The sequence below is a fragment of the Primulina tabacum genome, chromosome 6 (assembly GCF_025594145.1).
Source record: "Primulina tabacum isolate GXHZ01 chromosome 6, ASM2559414v2, whole genome shotgun sequence".
NCBI lineage: Eukaryota > Viridiplantae > Streptophyta > Magnoliopsida > Lamiales > Gesneriaceae > Primulina > Primulina tabacum.
Genome location: NC_134555.1, coordinates 12,873,300 through 12,891,986, shown reverse-complemented (window position 1 = coordinate 12,891,986; position 18,687 = coordinate 12,873,300). Strand labels below are relative to the sequence as shown.

Below are 18,687 nucleotides of genomic sequence, written 5' to 3'. Positions count from 1 at the left end.
AGCGGCGTCTGATGCAGATTAATCTAAATGACTTGAACCCTTGCAGTCTGAGATGGACTCCGTGTATTCGAAACAAGTATTGTCCTTAGTAGATCTACCTGAGGGAATTGTTCTCATAGGATGTAAATGGATTTACAAGAGTAAACTTGGAGCGGATGGGAAGGTGGTGACATTCAAAGCTAGATTGGTAGCAAAAGGATATACTCAAAGACAAGGTGTTGACTATGAGGAAACCTTTTCTCCAGTCGCGATGTTCAAGTCCATTAGGATACTGCTAGCCAAAGCGGCATGATATGACTATGAAATATGGCAGATGGATGTGAATACAACGTTCCTTAATGAATATACTAAGGAAGAGATTTACATGTCTCAACCTGAAGGATTCACATCAGTAGGAAGTGAGCATAAGGTATGCAAACTTCAGAGATCCATTTATGGACTCAAGCAGGCATCAAGGAGCTGGAACCTCAGATTTGACAACACTATCTAAGAGTTTGATTTTCCCAAAAATCCTGAGGAACCTCGTGTATACAAGAAGGTCAGTGGGAGTGCAGTAACATTCATGGTGCTTTATGTTGATGACATATTACTCATTGGGAATGATGTAGGGATGTTGCAGTCAACTAAAATATGGTTAGCTGGTAAGTTTTTTATGAAGGATATGGGTGAAGCATCATATGTATTAGGAATACAGATCTACAGAGATAGATCAAAATGGATGCTAGGGCTCACTCAATCCACATATATCGATACCATACTGAGGAGATTCTCTATGGAAGAGTACAAGAGAGGATATCTCCCAATGTCTCATGGTGTGACTCTATCCAAGTCTATGAGCCATAAGACTGATGAAGATATAGAAACCATGAGCCGCATTCTATATGCGTCCGCCATAGGCAGTATTATGTATGGTATGATATCTACTCGACCTGATATTAAATATGCACTGAGTGTTGCAAGCTGATATCAGTTGAATCTCGGTCCACTGCATTGGAAAGCAGTGAAGGACATTCTTAAGTACTTGAGAAGAACTAAGAATTTGTTCTTGGTATACGGGAGTGGAGAATTAAAATTGGAAGGTTACACTGATTCTAGCTTCCAATCAGACGTGGATGATTCGAAATCAACCTCTGGATTTGAATTCAAGCTCAATGGTGGTGTTGTCTCTTGGAAGAGTTCCAAGCAAGATACTACAGTGGATTCAACCAATGAGGCCGAATACGTAGCTGCATCGGCTGCAGCAAAAGAGGGTGTTTGGATGAGGAATTTCGTCCAAGAGTTGGGTGTCATTCCTCAAACAGTTGATCTAGTCTCGGTCCACTGTGGCAACACCGGTGCCGTTGCGCAAGCGAAGGAACCGAGGTCTCATCAGCGATCCAAACATATACTGAGGAAGTTCAACATAATCCGGGAAATTGTAGGAAGAGGAGACATATCGGTAGAGAGAGTCTCCTCCGCAGATAACGTTGCTGATCCACTGATGAAACCCCTATCAGGACCATTGTTTGAGAAGCATCGCGAAGCAATGGGTCTAAGATATATGAGTTGGCTATATGGCAAGTGAGAGATTTTTAGGGTAGGTGCCCGGCAAGCCAATATGTGGCTAGGGCTTTTACTGACTCTAATGTAAAATAATTTTTATTTTAATGATATTTTGCGATTCTATTAAATTATGGCATTATAATTTATATGTATACTCATGCAAGCTGCATAGATAAACTCCTTGAATATACAATAGGTGCCATGAGGTATGCGCAACGTAAGATCATAGAACTCATTAGAAAGTGTACCGTATATTCTAAATAGGTTCCTAGTGGAATCTGTCGCCTAAAACAATGATAAAGGTCGCTCGAGCTCGAGATTAGCATCTGTAGAGTAAACGTCGTGTTTCATTGGGAAGGTCTTGAAGATGTCCATTGACATAGATGGGTGATCATATGATGATGCACTGAACCACTCTCCCTCGGACTATCCAAGTGGATCCCACTTATCGAGTGGAATAGTCCGTAATTATGGTTGTACACCATTAATCCTTTGACCTGGGACAATGTAAGAGCTATATGTATCAGCATGCACTTTGATTTGTTTACTGAGTCCATCGAGGGTCATCAGGTGGCGAGGTTGGATGTAGTTTTGAAAGATGTAGAAGCAAATGCATTGTAGTCAGGGATTCGCCGTTTACCTACGGGTAAAGATACTGTATGTGGTCTGATGAGTTAATAGTGTAAGAAATCTCCGGCCGGAGTAAAACATGTGCAGTTTGAAAAGGTGTTTCAACATTTGTGCATACCATGATGCTATTACTCAAAGATAAATCACATCGCTATCAAATTAATATGCAACTCTCGATATACTAATGGTTCAGATTCGATCGGGATATATGTGTTGAAGGAACCGTACTGTATGCTAACAATGACTAAAGGTTATTGCACGTACTATCAGATATATCTAGGGGATCATAGAGCGATGATACTAGACGCTCTTACTATGATCCAATATGTACAATCGTAAATGAGTTCTGACATTTTTGATCAAGGTGTTGATGAAAAGAATGAGGCTAACTAGGATAAACCCGAATAAGAAAAAGAATAAATTATTGTACCAGTAGTGGTGACTACTAATATACACAAATTCTCATAAATATTCTAGAGGAGTCTAGAATTAAATTAACCAATGAGTTAGTTTATAAATTAAGTAATGGTTATTTAATTTAATATACATATGCATGTATATATTTTATAAGGTGATATAAAATATGTGTATATGATATTATTATATCATGTATTATTAAAAATTAATTAATAAATTATATATAATTATATGGAAGTTTAAATATAATGAAATTATTAGAGTCATTGTGGGAGAGGAACTCCTAACTAGTTTAGGACTCTCACTCTATATATACACCACTAAGACTCATAATTACTAACCTAATTTTTGCACACAAAACAAAAGAAAATTCTCTCCAATCCATCAAGTGAAATTCATGGCCACATAAAGTTTTTTTGAATAAAAAATTTGGCCAAGTGCTTTCTTCCACGTCTAACCACACCGACTTCGAATTTTGGAAATTTGGAGGCTGCAGTCTCAACGCACAAATCGCTTGCGATTTCTAGAGCAATCCAAGCGAGGAACAAACCTTCTGATCGTGGACCCAATTAGTCGATCAAATGAACAAGCCGTTCGCAGGGATTTACAAGAAGAGCTATCTCCGTGTAAAAACCGGAATAGTTTGGAGTCCAAGCTTTAATAACACAAATGTATAATTCTAAACGTCTTATGTATGGTTTTAAACACACGACGCCCAAGAACAAAATTTTTAAACTTCCGCTGCATCTTGGGTACGAGAACACGATACACCAACATAACAGTGTTTTTTGTATCCATCTCTCCTGTATTTTTACGTATTTGTCATTTATCTTCTTTATCAAATGTAAAATTATAAATGTCAAAAAAATTAGTGTCAAATACATAAAATATAAATAATGTGAATGCGAATCACACCAATTACATATCTCGTGGGCGCCGAAAACATTTTCATGGCACTTTGCGTTCGCCATAATTTTATTCTCCACTTTATCCCAAAGCCAAGAAAATTAAAAATTAAGATTGATATGATGCTTAGATTTTTGAAATTCGATATAAGTCTTTTAAAAAGGAGATAAAGTGACACAAATCATTATTATTATACACCATTGAAATATAATATATAAATTCCTTCCAAACATAATGTTATGTTGGGATGCCCACTAAAAATATATATTAAATTTTGAATTTTTTATTATAGTGAATGAAAAATTAATTAGTTTATGTATGTAATGGACGTTGGACCATATCAATTTTAAATAAATAATATTGTCTTCGAACTTCTATAAACAAACTTTTAGTGAAATCTTTTTGTAAATAAAAGAATGAGAGACGTAGAAAGTTTGTTTTCGAACTTCTATAAACAAACTTTTGCCCTATTTTACTTTGTCATTAATTAGTTTGTTTTTAGATCTTGTATATAATTCGTTCACTAAGTGTATCGAGCTGTTTTTGCAATTTAAAACTCTTTTTAGTTGCTCGTAACACAATCTGGTCGAAAAATTAAATTCATATGCTAACATAGGTTGATTTGCAAAATCTTCTAAAATTGTTTAGAATTTTTATTTACCTCTGTCTAAACATTTCTCGATCCTAAGTTATTTTAGAGAACGAAAAATGTTATTTTATTGGTCTCATCTTAAATATTATTCTATATAATACATATAAATATAATTTAAAAACTATTAGCTAATTTTGCAGTGATTTAACGTATTTAGACATTTATAAACATCAGAAGAATTTGGAAAAGTTTTAAAAATTCATAGCAAGTCAAGTTTTTAACAATGTCTATCACATATATATATATATATATATATATATATATAATCGGTTCGATCTGGAATTATTTTTCTGAACTTTAATTCAAAACTATTTTTTGGGTTTGATTGAAAAATGATCTACTTGATTTTAAAACAAATTGATAGACTTTCAACAAATCAAAATCAGTAGTTTATTTTGATTTTTCGGTTCGATTCAATTCGATTTGATTCAATTTCTGCTTATCTCTAGTTAGTAGTAAAATGTAATGTACTTATATTAGATCCCTAAAAAAATTGTAGGGTTGGTGGAATTTAATTTTTTTACAGCTACTATAAAATCGGCCACATTCAAGTGATGTAATTAGTACACCACATGAATGTGATGAGGAGAAAATATTGATTAAAAAATAATTATTATTAATATTATTATATTACTATTTGCCTAATTATGATCAACACTTTCATTAAATGTTACTTTGACCACATAATTCTCAATTAATTCCCTTCTATATACGCACTATTTTAATAATAACGATCGTTGTTGGAAATTAATATTATATTATATTAATAAAAAAAAACTATAATGAGTATTTATTTAAGAAATGAAACATTCCCCAAATGTCACAGAGAACTATTTTATTTTGTTCAGATTTATACCTCAGAATCCAATGCAAAATTTATAGAAAATGCTTAAAAATCAATAACTAATTTTCCACCAATTATAATTGGAAATATAATTTCAGTTTTTTTTCCCAATTAATATGAAAAAGTCCACGATTTCTCAAACATATAACAACAGGGTCCAATTTTTTTTTTTTATTTAATTTTTTCCCAAAAATATTACAAAAGTTTTAAAAATTGTTGGCAGAATTATAAAAATTAAAAATAAAAAATGCTTCGGTTTTATTTTACACAAATTTATTTAATTTTTTTATTTTCGATTTTAAAAATATACAATTTGAATTGTTTTACTAAAGCTCGATTTGATTTTTACTAAAATGGTCCAGCTTGGAAAATTATTTAAACTAATAATCAAAGTAAATTTTAATATACTATGTATCTTTTTAGTTAATTTTATTTGTAAAATTTATATATATATACAGTCTAAATAAATTAAAACAATAATACTAAACTAAAAACTGACAAGAATTACAATTATTTACTCATATCAATTTATACAATATATAATCTGAAGAAAATTATCAATCTAATTAAACTTCGGGTTTATTGTATGTTCAGTTTAGACATATATAATTTGAAACCAAATTATTTGAACTTTGGTTTCAACATTTGTATCCAAAATAAAAACTTTATTTTCGGTTCAGCTTAGTTTCTTATTTTTTATGTTCGGATTTTGGTTTTTCGATTTAAAGTAAAGTTTGAAAACTTCTAAATAAATAAATAAGCTTATTTTGCGTGTAGTATTATGATTTTGTTATAGCTATTAATGATTTATCAAAATGATTTTCTTTCAAATAATGTAAAACACCAGATAGCAATACTTATTTGTCTCAAAATTTGGATTTTGATTAATAGTATTACACATTAATATAAATAAATACCTCCTAAAAAAAATAGAGAAAGATGAAGCATTTGTTCCGATAAAATTTTTAGTTTTTAAGTAAATGAAATGAAAGAATCTCTTAGATTTGGAATGGTCGCCAAAAATGTAGTCAGAAACTTTAATTGAAAATTGTTTTGTTTGATGAAAAAGTAAGTCGTCCTTTTTGGAGCTAAGGGGTAAATGAATGACCCATCACTTACCAAACCTATTTACCCAAAATAATAATAATAATAAGTAGAGGGAAAAAATATAATTATATTGGCTAACATATGCATGCGTAAGGTGTTTATTATTTTTATAATTAAATTTTTTCATAAAATTAAAATATAAATAATTGATAATATAATTATCTAGAATAAATAATTGAGATAAAAGTGAAGGATGATTTTAAATAAATTATTAATAACATTGAGATTAATGAAAGAAAATATAATTTTAAAATATATTATGTTAGATTCGTTAGATTCAGCTGTATAATATGATATATCCCATTAAATTTGATTAAATAAAATCGATAAAGAAAATTAATAATTAATATAAATAAGGTATCCATTTAACTAAATATAATATAAAAATAGTAACACAAGAATGTATTATATCATGTAGCATAAGACATCATCCAATAAAAATCAAAAGATATATTAGGTATTTCAAATCTTCTTATTTATGTTGAGTGAATTTAATCTCTTCTTATTTGTAGATTTAAGTTATATCTAGATTGCGAGAAAGTATTTGAAATGACTCTATTTTAACATGAATTGGTGAGTTTCATCTCAATATATTCTTTAAATCCCTTCCAACTTAAGTTCATCCATAAAAATCAAATCTTTAAATTCAATTGACAATTGCCACTTTATATTATATATGCTACACCCATTAAAATTGGTCACTTATATAATTTATTTTTTTTTGTATATCAAGGAAATAAAATTTAAGGAAAATTGTTATTTATTACAGTAAATTTTTCTTTTTGATAATATATGTTACCAAAATTTGACATTCACGTGTGTAGTGTAATATTCATGTGTCCAGTGTCACATCAAAACTTTTGATAAAAAATGTTAAATCTGTAAAAAAAAAAAAAAAGAAAGATACATGACTAATTCAATCTTGACAACATAAATAACCAAATTCGTAAAAGAAAAAAAAAGAAATATGAAGGACGATGAAAACTACAAGTAAAAAAAAAAATTGAAAGAATTAAATTATAATATTTTCATGAATTTATTTTCCACAAAACATCAACATCAAAATACTAAAATTGTAAAAAATTTAAAGATACGAGACTAAATAGCAATTTTCATAATATAAATGACCAAAATTGTTAAAAAAATATGAATGATGACAATTACAATATTTTCAAGAATTTATTTGCCACAAACAGATAATTTGTTTGATTAAGAACAAAAAGGTATCTAAATTGTAAAATTGGTTAAAAATATAAAACTTCGAGAAAATTATGGTCAATGGACCAACGACATGTTTTGTTTTACAAAATTATCCCCCGTAGGTACTTAAATATATATAAAGGGGGCTAAATAATTTTTATATATGCTATGTTTAAATTTTAAATAGTGATTAAATTAAATTAAATTAATTAAAAGTATGTGTATGTATTAATTACATTAGGAAAGATACAGAAGATATACACTTTAAAAAGAAGAATATTAATAATATCATCAAATAAGCTTGCGTTAAAGATGTGCAAATTCAAATTAACAAAAGCATGATTTTGGTAAATAAAACATATCATTAGAATAATAAATAATATAATATTTCCCATTCTGTAAAATAAATGAAATAGACAGACAATAACAAGGGAAATTCCCAAAATGAGTAAAACCATATCATGAATTGATCTGATATATATTTATAAGAAAAAATAATATTTTTTATTGAGCGATTTGAGATAGAGATTCGTCTCACAAAAATGACATGTGAGATAATATAATAAGAGTTTTTGAGTTCCGAAATTTAATCCGGAACTTAACATATTTTGAATTTTAATCTTATAAGTAATTAAATTTTAATTTTAGTAAAATCAGTCTATTGTTTCTCACTGATTTTCACATTATCATTCAAATATTTTAATGCTATGTGGTGTTCGTGACACCTAATTTTATAAGTTTTACTAGTAAAATATAGTAGTAAAATCAACACACCACACCACCACCTTCCTAAAAAGATTTTGGGTATGTTGAGAACAGCTCACACACACACACGCCTCACTCACTCACTCTCTCCACCCAATAAAATCATCCCTCTCCCTTTTCTCTTCTGCTCATTTATTCCGTCTCCTTGTCTCCTCTCTCGCTCGAATTTCATACAAACAACACAGGAATTACTCACGTAAAAAATAACCTGTTTTCAAAAGAATTGATTCATAACAGCCAAGCAAAAGATTCCTTTTTTTTTTTTTGTCAAATATTTTCTGTAATCGTGGACAAAGTAAAGTGATGGGAGGAACCATGATTTCCCATATGAATATTATCGTCACCTTCGTGTTTTTATCCTCTCTTCATGTGTTTTCCGTCAGTGGGTCGTCGAGAAATCTCCCGATAGTGTCTTTCGATGAAGGGTACTCGCATCTCTTTGGAGATGGCAATCTAATGGTTCTTAAAGATGGAAAATCTGTTCATATCTCTCTGGATGAGAGAACAGGTCCTTTTTCATCACTGTTTTTTTTTTTTTTTGCGTTCTAAGCCATGTTTTGTGTATTGATTAGTGGTTTGTGCGCGTAGGGTCTGGATTTGTGTCGCAGGACCTTTACCATCATGGATATTTCAGTGCTTCTATTAAGCTTCCTGCAGATTACACTGCTGGAGTTGTTGTTGCATTTTATGTGAGTAGTTTCTGATTATTTATCATCGTTTTGTTTTATTCTATTTCTATTTAAATTTATTTTCTGCTTTATTTATAAAAACATTTTGGTATTCGAATCTGGCTTGTAACAGTTTCGATCGAGTCCACATATGCCTTGAGCTTTGTTATAAAAAAAAAACACTTGTTCATCATTTAAAAAGACTGGTGACAGCCTCTATAATTTCTTGTGTAGAAAAGTTGTATCCTTGATTTTATGTCATTTAATGAATGTTCTCTGTTAATTCTTGGTTAAATTTGATTACGGTGAGGTTGGATTTGTCAAAAAGAAAAAGGCAGTTATCTGAAACTAGTGAATGCACGTCAAACGGTGAATTGTTTCTCTCTTTAAAATACAGGTGAATAGATTCTAGTGATTAAAAGTTGAATTTTAATTTTAAAAAATGTAATGAATGTTTTCTGTAATTTTTGATTATATGATTATACTGAAGTGGGATTTCTCAAAAAGAAAATATTAATTGTCTGAAACTTGTGATGATAGATGTCGAATGCTGACTTGTTTGAGAAGAACCATGATGAAATAGATTTTGAGTTCCTGGGGAACATAAGGGGAAAAGACTGGAGAATTCAGACCAATATATATGGAAATGGAAGCACAAGTAAAGGTAGAGAGGAAAGATATGGCCTTTGGTTTGATCCCTCTGAAGAATTCCACCAGTACAGTATCCTTTGGACTGAGAATCTGATAATGTGAGTGAACAATTCTTTTATTTTTTCCCATACTATATTTGTTTCCATGTTTAACACAATTCTGTTTTCCCTTTGAAAATTTTCTGTCGTTAGGTCTCCGGTCATGCTGCAAACATTTTTTCTAGTTTCTAGAATTACATATGTTTGGCTGGGCATCCTTTGTTCATCTCATCTCATCTCATCTCATCTCATCATGTGTCCAATTATAAACTTTCTTTAATCTCTATGTGACTGAAATGACATATTGTATTTTCTTTTGGTTATTTTGGAACCTTTTTTGATTCATTGGTTGGATTCATTTTAATGACATAAAGTTATCCAAATTCTCTGCTATTTTTAGTTCATTTAACCAATGCTTAAGCTCATGAACAAAGTATCTAAAACTTCATTTAAGTAAAGGAACTGTATAATGATCGTCTAAAACTCACAGCTGGTTCATTGCAATTTTGTCAACTTAAAGAACTAATCGTCTTTTTTGCACATTACCAAGACCTTTTGAAGCACAGATTCTTCAACTGAGACAAATTGTTCTGTCAACTCTTCTCTTTTTTTCACTTTAAAAAAATTCAACTTTCCTATCTACATCAATTAGAAGACTTTGATTGCTTTATTCACATCCATTTTTTCTATTTTCATGTCAAACAAGAACCATGGGTGATATTGTACACACAAAGCTGGTCCATAAGTATATGTATATTTGGTGATACATTAATCCAAATCTTGATGACGCTTTTGTTTGTTTTTGCAGCTTTTATGTCGATAATGTCCCTATTAGAGAGATCAAGAGGACACGAGAAATGGGCGGGGACTTCCCCTCCAAGTCAATGTCTTTGTATGCAACAATATGGGATGGGTCCAGTTGGGCCACAAATGGAGGCAAGGACAAAGTAAGTTACAAGTATGCCCCTTATATTGCTGAGTTCTCTGATTTCGTCCTCCTTGGTTGTGCCGTTAATCCACTCCAACTGTCCAAATGTGATGCTGCTCCGGAGCACAAAATGATCCCTACCGGTCTCCCACGGCACCAGAGAGTTAAAATGCAGAACTTCAGGAAAAAGTACATCCAATACTCGTATTGCTATGACCGGTCACGATACAAACTCCCTCTCCCCGAGTGTGCAATTGAGCCCAAGGAAGCTGAGCAGCTCAGGGGCTTTGACCCCGTGACTTTCGGAGGAGCCCATCACCACCGTAGCAAACGGCACCAGCCAGCCCGATCGAACAAGTTCAAGGCATCATCCATATAATGATGATAACAAGGCCGTGTTTTCTACATCCTCACATGGTATTACTGTCGTCATTTCACTGCAATGTTTTACTTTTTCCTGTGAATAGAGGAAAGAAGAGAAAACATAGATTTCTTGTGGGTCATAGAATTGATATATAGGCCATTGATGGTGGGGTATGTGTATATTCCATACGGTGCCTTTAGATTAAGGTTCTCATCTGCGGCTTCTTGTATTCAATTCGCTCATGTACTTTGACATTTGACAGAACCTTGTCACTTCAATAAATGTTGAGCATACACCAGATGGAGAATTATTATCTCTATATTATAAAATTGGGTTTAATTTTCTTTGAAATTTTATGAAGATTGAATTTGTCTATTTGTTGTATTTGATGATTGATTTCGGATAGTTCATTTTCAAACCAAATAATAAAATAATTGGAATTTGGTGGGAACAAATTATATGTGTATATTGTTGGATCAATTTATTTATATGGGCTTATATGTGAATAATTATGAGTTGTTGGTTGTCTATTAAGTTAAGCCCAAAATAAAGTGATTAATTAATGTTTCGGGTTATTGGGCTTTAATGTATCTAATGCGTTGTGGACCTTTAATATGTAGAGACATAAGTGTAATTTCTGTTTTTATGATGAGCTAAAACAGAAATATCAGAAGATATTGATAAACATTATTTATAAATATGGGTCATGGTCTCCAGATCTCGCGTTATCACTTTCACTATTCTCTCCCTCGTTAAGAAAATAGTTCTGAAGAGAAACTAAAGGATTCTCTCAAGGAAATAACGCGTAGATCTGGAAGATCAAGACACGTTCTAAGGAATTCAGGATTATGGCTTCACGTACGTTTCCGCTTAAGTTTTCAGTCAAATTCTTAATGATTTAACGTGATGGATTCTGCGGTTTATGGGTTTTCCCCAACAAGTGGTATCAGAGCCAGATTCATGTTTGAATCATTAAGATTTGTGTAAAGTTTTGGATATTATTTGGATCCAGATCTGAAAAATGAATTTTTTTTTAAAATTTTTTTGCTATGACTTCAATCTGAAGAATATATTGATATGTTTTCAGATCTGAAAATTTTTTGTTCTATGGTTCAGATCTGGAAAATATTTTGGTTGAAAACCAAATCTTTTAAAATTTCAGTTTTGGTAAAAAAAGATTTGGTTGTAAAATTTAAAGATTTGGTATAAGATTTCGATTTTCCTTCTAGTTTTGTTCAACAAATTTTAGAGGAAAATTGAAAATTCAGATTAATTTTTTTTTAAAAAAAAGTACGGATTCGGTCGGGTCGTACGGACCCGGGTCGACCTGACTCATACGGATTCGGGTCGGGTCGTACGGAACCGGGTCGACCCAACCCGTAAGGAATTTCCGGGAAAAAACATTTTTTTCGATTAAGGTTTATTCGGTTAAGGTTAAATATTCATTAATTCAAATAATGATAAGGTTATATGTATTTTTAAAATTGATTAAATGAAATAAAATGTCGCCAAAGTTACATCTTTTATGGAAATTAATTTTATTTTGAAATACAAAAGGATTTTAGGCATATGTGATTTATATGAATATTGATCGACCCTAAAGGAATGTTAATATTTAATATCATTACATATGCACTTATGGTGGTAAACATGTGATAGTTGTTCGGTTTTTCATGTGAATAATAAATCGGCCCAAAGGAAGGTTGTTATTTGACATGATATTTACTATCAGTGTTTGACTGCTGCACCAGGATATCACTTACAAGTTAATCTTTTGCCCAAAGATGAAACATTAATGGAGTGCACGATATTCTGTTCATGGGGTTTACATTATTTGAATTTATTGATTATTTTATATAGATATTTGGTTGAGCATGTATATTTTTTTTTTGTTCTCTGTTCAGATTTGACTCCTGCAAATATTCATTCCAACATAAATTCTATTCCTATGTTAAATGGCTCGAATTTTAAATCGTGGCAAGAGAATTTATTGATAGTTCTCGGAGTCATGGATTTAGACCTTGCGATAAGGATTGACTATCATCCCGCCATTACGGATAAGAGTACCTCTGATGAAAAGAGGGAGTTTGAAAGGTGGGAGAGATCGAATCGCATGTGTATGAAGATCATGAAGAGGGCCATTCCAGAAACATTCAGGGGCACAATGTCTAGCGACATTGCTACGGCTAAGGCTTTCCTTCAAGACCTCGAAAAGAGGTTTGCGAAAAGTGAAAAGTCTAAAATTGGTACACTTTTGGCAAGCCTCGTTTCAATGAGGTACAGAAGTAAGGGCAACATCAGGGAATACATTATGGAAAAGTCTCATCTTGCTTCAAGGTTAAAAGCATTGAAGCTTGACCTCTCTGAGGACTTGCTAGTGCATCTGGTTTTGACATCTCTTCTTCCCCAGTTTAACCAGTTCAAGGTGAGCTATAATTGTCAGAAAGAGACTTGGTCTCTGAATGAGCTCATCTCGCACTGTGTCCAGGAAGAGGAAAGGTTGAAGCAAGACAAGACAGAAAGTGCTCATTATTCGTCTACCTCGAAGGTTAAAGGAAAGAAAAGAAAGGATAAGGAAGCTGCGGATACACTAGCCTCCGAAGAAACAACAGAAGAATCCTAGTGATTCTCAAAGTTCTGGTTGTTTTTTCTGTGGCAGTGATGGGCATATGAAGAAGCAGTGCAGTAATTATCACGCTTGGCGTGCTAAGAAAGGTATGCTTCTGAATATGATTTGTTCTGAGGTTAATTTAACTTCAGTGCCTAGACACACATGGTGGATAGATTCTGGTGCAACAACTCACATCAGTGTGTCTATGCAGGGTTGCCTAGATTGCCGAAAACCAAGTGATGCTGAAAGATTCATCTATGTTGGTGACGGCAACAAAGTTGAAGTTGAGGCAATATGAAAATTCAGATTATTGTTAAAGACTGAAATATATTTGGATTTTTATGAAACATTTGTTGTGCCGTCTTTTAGACGGAATTTGATTTCCATTTCTGCATTGGACAAATTTGGTTATTCTTGTTTTTTTGGAAATGGAATATTCAGTTTCTCGATTCAAAATTGGTTGGTTCTGGTTCTTTATCAGGATACGATAATCTTTATTCTTTGGATGTTATTGCTTTATTTAATGAATCCCTGCAAACAAGTAGATGCACTAAAAGAAAATTAACCAGTGAGAATTCAGCTAAGTTATGACACAAAAGATTGGGTCATATCTATGAAAAGAGAATAAGGAGACTCGTGCCAGATGAAATTCTCGAACCTTTAGATTACACAGATTTTAATAATTGTGTTAATTGTATAAAGGGAAAACAAACCAACAAAAGGAGATTTGAAGCCAACAGGTGTTCAGTCGTCTTAGAACTTATACATACTGATATTTGTGGACCATTCCCTTCGGCTTCTTGGAATGGTCAACAGTATTTTATAACGTTCACAGACGATTTTTCAAGATATGGCTTCATTTATCTCATTCATGAAAAGGCACAGTCATTGGATGTGTTCAAAAACTATGAAGTTGAATTTGAAAATCAACTTGGCTTAAAGATTAAAAGCTTTAGATCTGACTGTGGTGGTGAACACTATGGTAGATATGACGGTTCAGTGAACAACATCCAGGACCTTTTGCTAGATTCCTGGAGGAATGCGGTATCATCCCACAGTACACTATTTCAGGTTCGGCCACTATGAATGGTGTTACTGAAAGACGAAACAGAACGCTTAAGGACATGGTCATGATTATGATCAGTCATTCTACCTTACCAGAATCACTCTGGGGAGAAGCACTAAAGACCGCAGTATATATCCTTAACAGGGTTCCAACTAAGGTAGCGACCAAAACCCCTTATGAACTTTGGACGGGTAAAAAGCCCAGTCTTAAGCATTTGCACGTTTGGGGATGTCCAGCTGAGGCAAGGCTTTACAAGCCTAATGAAAAAAACTTGACTCAAGGACGATTAGTTGTTATTTTATTGGATACTCTGAAAGATCCAGGGGGTACAAGTTTTATGATCCCACGAGTAAGTCGATTTTTGAGTCAAGAAATGCCCGGTTCTTTGAGGATGTTGAGTTTGCGGGGGTGATAAATTAAGGGATATTGTCTTTGAAGAGGAATATGTAAATATTCCCAAAGGTGTCTTGGACATTGATCAGGATCATATTTCTCAATTTGACCAAGACACAATACAGGAAGACAATATTAGAGATCCTCCCATTCCAGATGAACAAACTCAAGCACCTCCAGAACCTATGTCATTAAGGAGATCCACTAGAGAGCGGAGAAATGCAGTGCCAGATGATTACATTGTATTTCTTCAAGAACATGAGGCAGACATTGGATTGATGGAGGATGATCCTATTAACTTCCGTCAAGCCATGAAAAGTTCTAACTCTCAAAAGTGGAATGATGCCATGAATGAAGAGATAAAGTCCATGAAAGACAATGACGTATGGAATCTTGTCCCATTGCCTAAAGGTATGAAGCCCATTGGTTGTAAATAGATATTTAAAACCAAGAGGGATTTGAAAGGCAATGTGGAAAGATATAAGGCTCGTTTTGTCGCTAAAGTGTTTACACAGAAAGAAGGCATTGATTATAAAGAAACTTTCTCTCCGTTTTCTTCGAAAGACTAATTAAGGATTATAATGACTTTGGTGGCGCATTTCGATCTTGAGCTTCATCAAATGGATGTAAAGACTGCGTTTCTAAATGGTGACATTGATGAAATGATTTATATGGTGCAACCAGAAAATTTTGTGTCCAAAGACACAAATAATATGGTTTGCAAATTAAAGAAATCCATCTATGGGCTCAAGCAGGCATCTCGACAATGGTATTTCAAATTTCATCAAGTGATCATCTCATTTGGTTTTGAGATGAATTTGGTCGATGATTGCGTGTACCATAAGTTCAGTGGGAGTAAGTATATTTTTCTGATTTTATATGTTGATGACATTCTACTCGCTAGCAACGATATAGAGTTATTGCATGAAACCAAGATATTTCTAGCTAAGAATTTTGAGATGAAAGATCTTGGTGATGCATCTTTTGTACTGGGTATTAAGATACATCGGGATTGTTCTCGGGGTATTCTTGGATTATCTCAGAAAGACTATATCGAGAAAGTTCTCAAGCGATATGGGATGCAAGATTGTAAACCAACGGATACCCCTGTGGCTAAGGGAGACAAATTTAGTCTCAAACAATGCCCAAAGAATGATTTTGAGGAAAAAGAAACGCAGAAGGTTCCCTATGCATCTGCAGTGGGGAGTCTGATGTATGCTCAGGTTTGTACACGTCCAGATATTGCATATGTGACAGGAATGTTGGGACGATATTTAAGTAATCCAAGAGTGGAACATTGGAAAGCAGTCAAAAGGTTTTACGGTACCTACAGAGAACAAAAGATTACATGCTCATATATCGGAAGTTGGATCAGCTTGAGATCATTGGGTACACTGACTCCGATTTTGCTGGATGCCAAGATAGTATGAAATCTACGTCAGGCTACATCTATCTCCTTGCTGGAGGTGCCATTTCCTGGAACAGTGCTAAACAGTCTCTTATAGCTTCTTCCACCATGGCAGCTGAGTTTGTAGCGTGTTATGAGGCATCCAATTCTAGAATATGGCTGCAAAATTTTGTCACGCGAGTGCGCATTGTTGATGGCATTGAAATGTCACTAAGATTACATTGTGACAATAAATCAGCAGTTATGTATTGCAATAACAACAGGAGCTCGACGAAGTCAAAACACATTGACATCAAGTTTCTGGTTGTTAAAGAAAGAATTCAGAGTGGAAAGTTGTCTATTGAGCATATCGGTACAAACTCCAAGGTTGTAGATCCTCTTACTAAGGGACTACCACCCAAACAGTTTCATGAGCACACTGATAGTATGAGTGTTATGTCAATTGAGGAAATTCAGTTTTAGTGGGAGTTTGTTATTTTAAATACTTTTTAGTTGTAGACATTTTCAGTTACAGTTATGTAAATTTATTTTCCGCATAAATAAATTTCAAGTTAAGTCACACTCTGATTATGATTTAAAGTTTGATCTCAATAAGGTTAAAGGGAGGACCAATTGGAAATAGGCATGTTACGGTCACATTGCATTAAAATTTCCATGCTACACATCCACTTCATGATCCATGTCATTCAGTTGTGTTGGCATATGTGACAATTGATGGGTCTAGTTACCTTGAGTGTAGCGAATACTGCTTATTATTTTCGGTATATACCAAAATACCGAAAAAAAATATTCTGTACTGATACCGATACCGAAAATTTCAGTACGGTATCATACCGTACCGAAATTTTCGGTATACCGATTTTTTCGGTAAGTTCGGTATTTTTTCGGTACGGTTTTTTCGGTATGTCGGTATTTTTTCCCACCCCTAGATATAAGTGTAATTTCTGTTTTTATGATGGGCTAAAACAGAAATTTCAGAAGATATTGATAAACATTATCTATAAATATGGGTCATGGTCCCCAGATCTCGCGTTATCACTTTCACTATTCTCTCCCCCTAAGAAAATAGTTCTGAAGAGAAACTAAAGGATTCTCTCAAGAAAAGAGCGCGTAGATCTGGAAGATCAAGACACGTTCTAAAGAATTCAGAATTATGGCTTCAAGTACGCTTCCGCTTAAGTTTTCAGTCAAATTCTTAATGATTTAACGTGATGGATTCTGTGGTTTATGGGTTTTCCCCAACATATATATGTTCCGGTTCAACTAATCTTATTGGTTTGACAGTTTCGGTTTTCACACGATATAGATATTACTTAATATTTTTTTAGTTTAATCGGTTTAGTCCGTTTGAAAGATTATCGATCGATTCGGTTTGGATCCTAGGCTTTAGGTAGGGATGTAAATGAACCAAACCGTTTGTGAGCTATTTGAAGCTCGGCTCGATAAAAAGCTCGATTGAGTTCGTTTGTTAATCATATCAAGCCAAGCTCAAGCTCAATTCGAACTCTAAAATTGAATCAAACCAAGCTCAAGCCTAAGGATATTCGGCTTGTGAACTCGCAAACATGTTCGATAATAGGCTGACGAGCTCGAGCTTGACTCGTTTAAGTGGCTTGTAAGCTCGAAATTGGCTCATTTGTTGAGTTGACAAATAAAGATATTGTACTAATGTCAATGGAAGTTATTGAATACAAAACATAGTGGAAAAAGATGAATTTACACCACATAGTCACAATTATATTTTTTTAATTTTACTTGCATATCATTATACTAAATATTCTTTAAAACATAATAAATTAACAGAAATACACCAACTTATTTTTTCCCCCAAAAAAATTACATCACCAAGTCATATAAACGTTGAGTAACTTTACAAATTATTATCCTAAAATATTATATTAAACTGAATATAATGAATTTATATTGATTAAAAAAATTTACTTGGAACACAACGAATGAAGTATTAAATAAGTGAAGTTATTGCAATGTTATTTATATGATGATATCGGTGCATGACGAATATTTGTTATATGGATGTTAAATATTTATTTTGGGATGTTCAATAATATAATGAGTTTGAGTTTTTTAGTTGTTATTTTTGTCGTTTTGGTTATTTATGAATGAATTTATATTTTTATGTCTGATTTAAAATTAGTTCATCGATAGATTTTGTAACGCCCCGAAAATTTAAAGGTCCACGCAAATCACATGCATGCAATTATTAAATTATCTTGTATTTTAATGTTTTAATTGCAATAATTAATTATGTTGTGCATATTTACATGTTTAAAAGATATTTTTCTACATGATTGCATTAAAATGTATTTTTTAAGGATTATTCAAGTGACGATCGAGGAACGGAGACCGATGACTGAAAAATAGAAAATGTTTTTATTAAATAGATGTTTTTAATTATTTTAAATTTGGGAGATGCTTTTTATTATTTTTGAGAATAAAGGGTTTTGAGGTGATTTTATACGTCGGGACGTAAATTTTA

The 18,687-nt window shown here is 32.8% G+C and overlaps 2 protein-coding genes across 2 annotated transcripts; both read left to right on the top strand.

The window, feature by feature from the left end:
• The first annotated feature begins 8,108 nt into the window (after positions 1 to 8,108).
• On the top strand, positions 8,109 to 11,056 carry LOC142549167 (putative xyloglucan endotransglucosylase/hydrolase protein 28). The gene is made up of 4 exons (XM_075657982.1): positions 8,109 to 8,571; positions 8,652 to 8,752; positions 9,272 to 9,480; positions 10,229 to 11,056. The coding sequence occupies exons 1-4, from the start codon at positions 8,367 to 8,369 to the stop codon at positions 10,725 to 10,727; spliced, it is 1,014 nt and encodes a 337-aa protein (XP_075514097.1). The 5' UTR covers positions 8,109 to 8,366; the 3' UTR covers positions 10,728 to 11,056.
• A 1,664-nt stretch (positions 11,057 to 12,720) lies between these two features.
• On the top strand, positions 12,721 to 13,335 carry LOC142550055 (uncharacterized). Its single transcript, XM_075659296.1, has one exon. It carries the CDS (start codon positions 12,721 to 12,723, stop codon positions 13,333 to 13,335), a length of 615 nt encoding a protein of 204 aa, XP_075515411.1.
• The last annotated feature ends 5,352 nt before the right edge of the window (positions 13,336 to 18,687 follow it).

Excerpts from the sequence above, each read along its gene's own strand:
- LOC142549167 (XM_075657982.1), top strand. The coding sequence starts at position 8,367 with ATGGGAGGAACCATGATTTCCCATATGAATATTATCGTCACCTTCGTG. Across the intron at positions 8,572-8,651 it reads CTCTCTGGATGAGAGAACAG|GGTCTGGATTTGTGTCGCAG; the intron begins GTCCTTTTTCAT and ends TTGTGCGCGTAG. Across the intron at positions 8,753-9,271 it reads GAGTTGTTGTTGCATTTTAT|ATGTCGAATGCTGACTTGTT; the intron begins GTGAGTAGTTTC and ends TTGTGATGATAG.
- LOC142550055 (XM_075659296.1), top strand. The coding sequence starts at position 12,721 with ATGGATTTAGACCTTGCGATAAGGATTGACTATCATCCCGCCATTACG.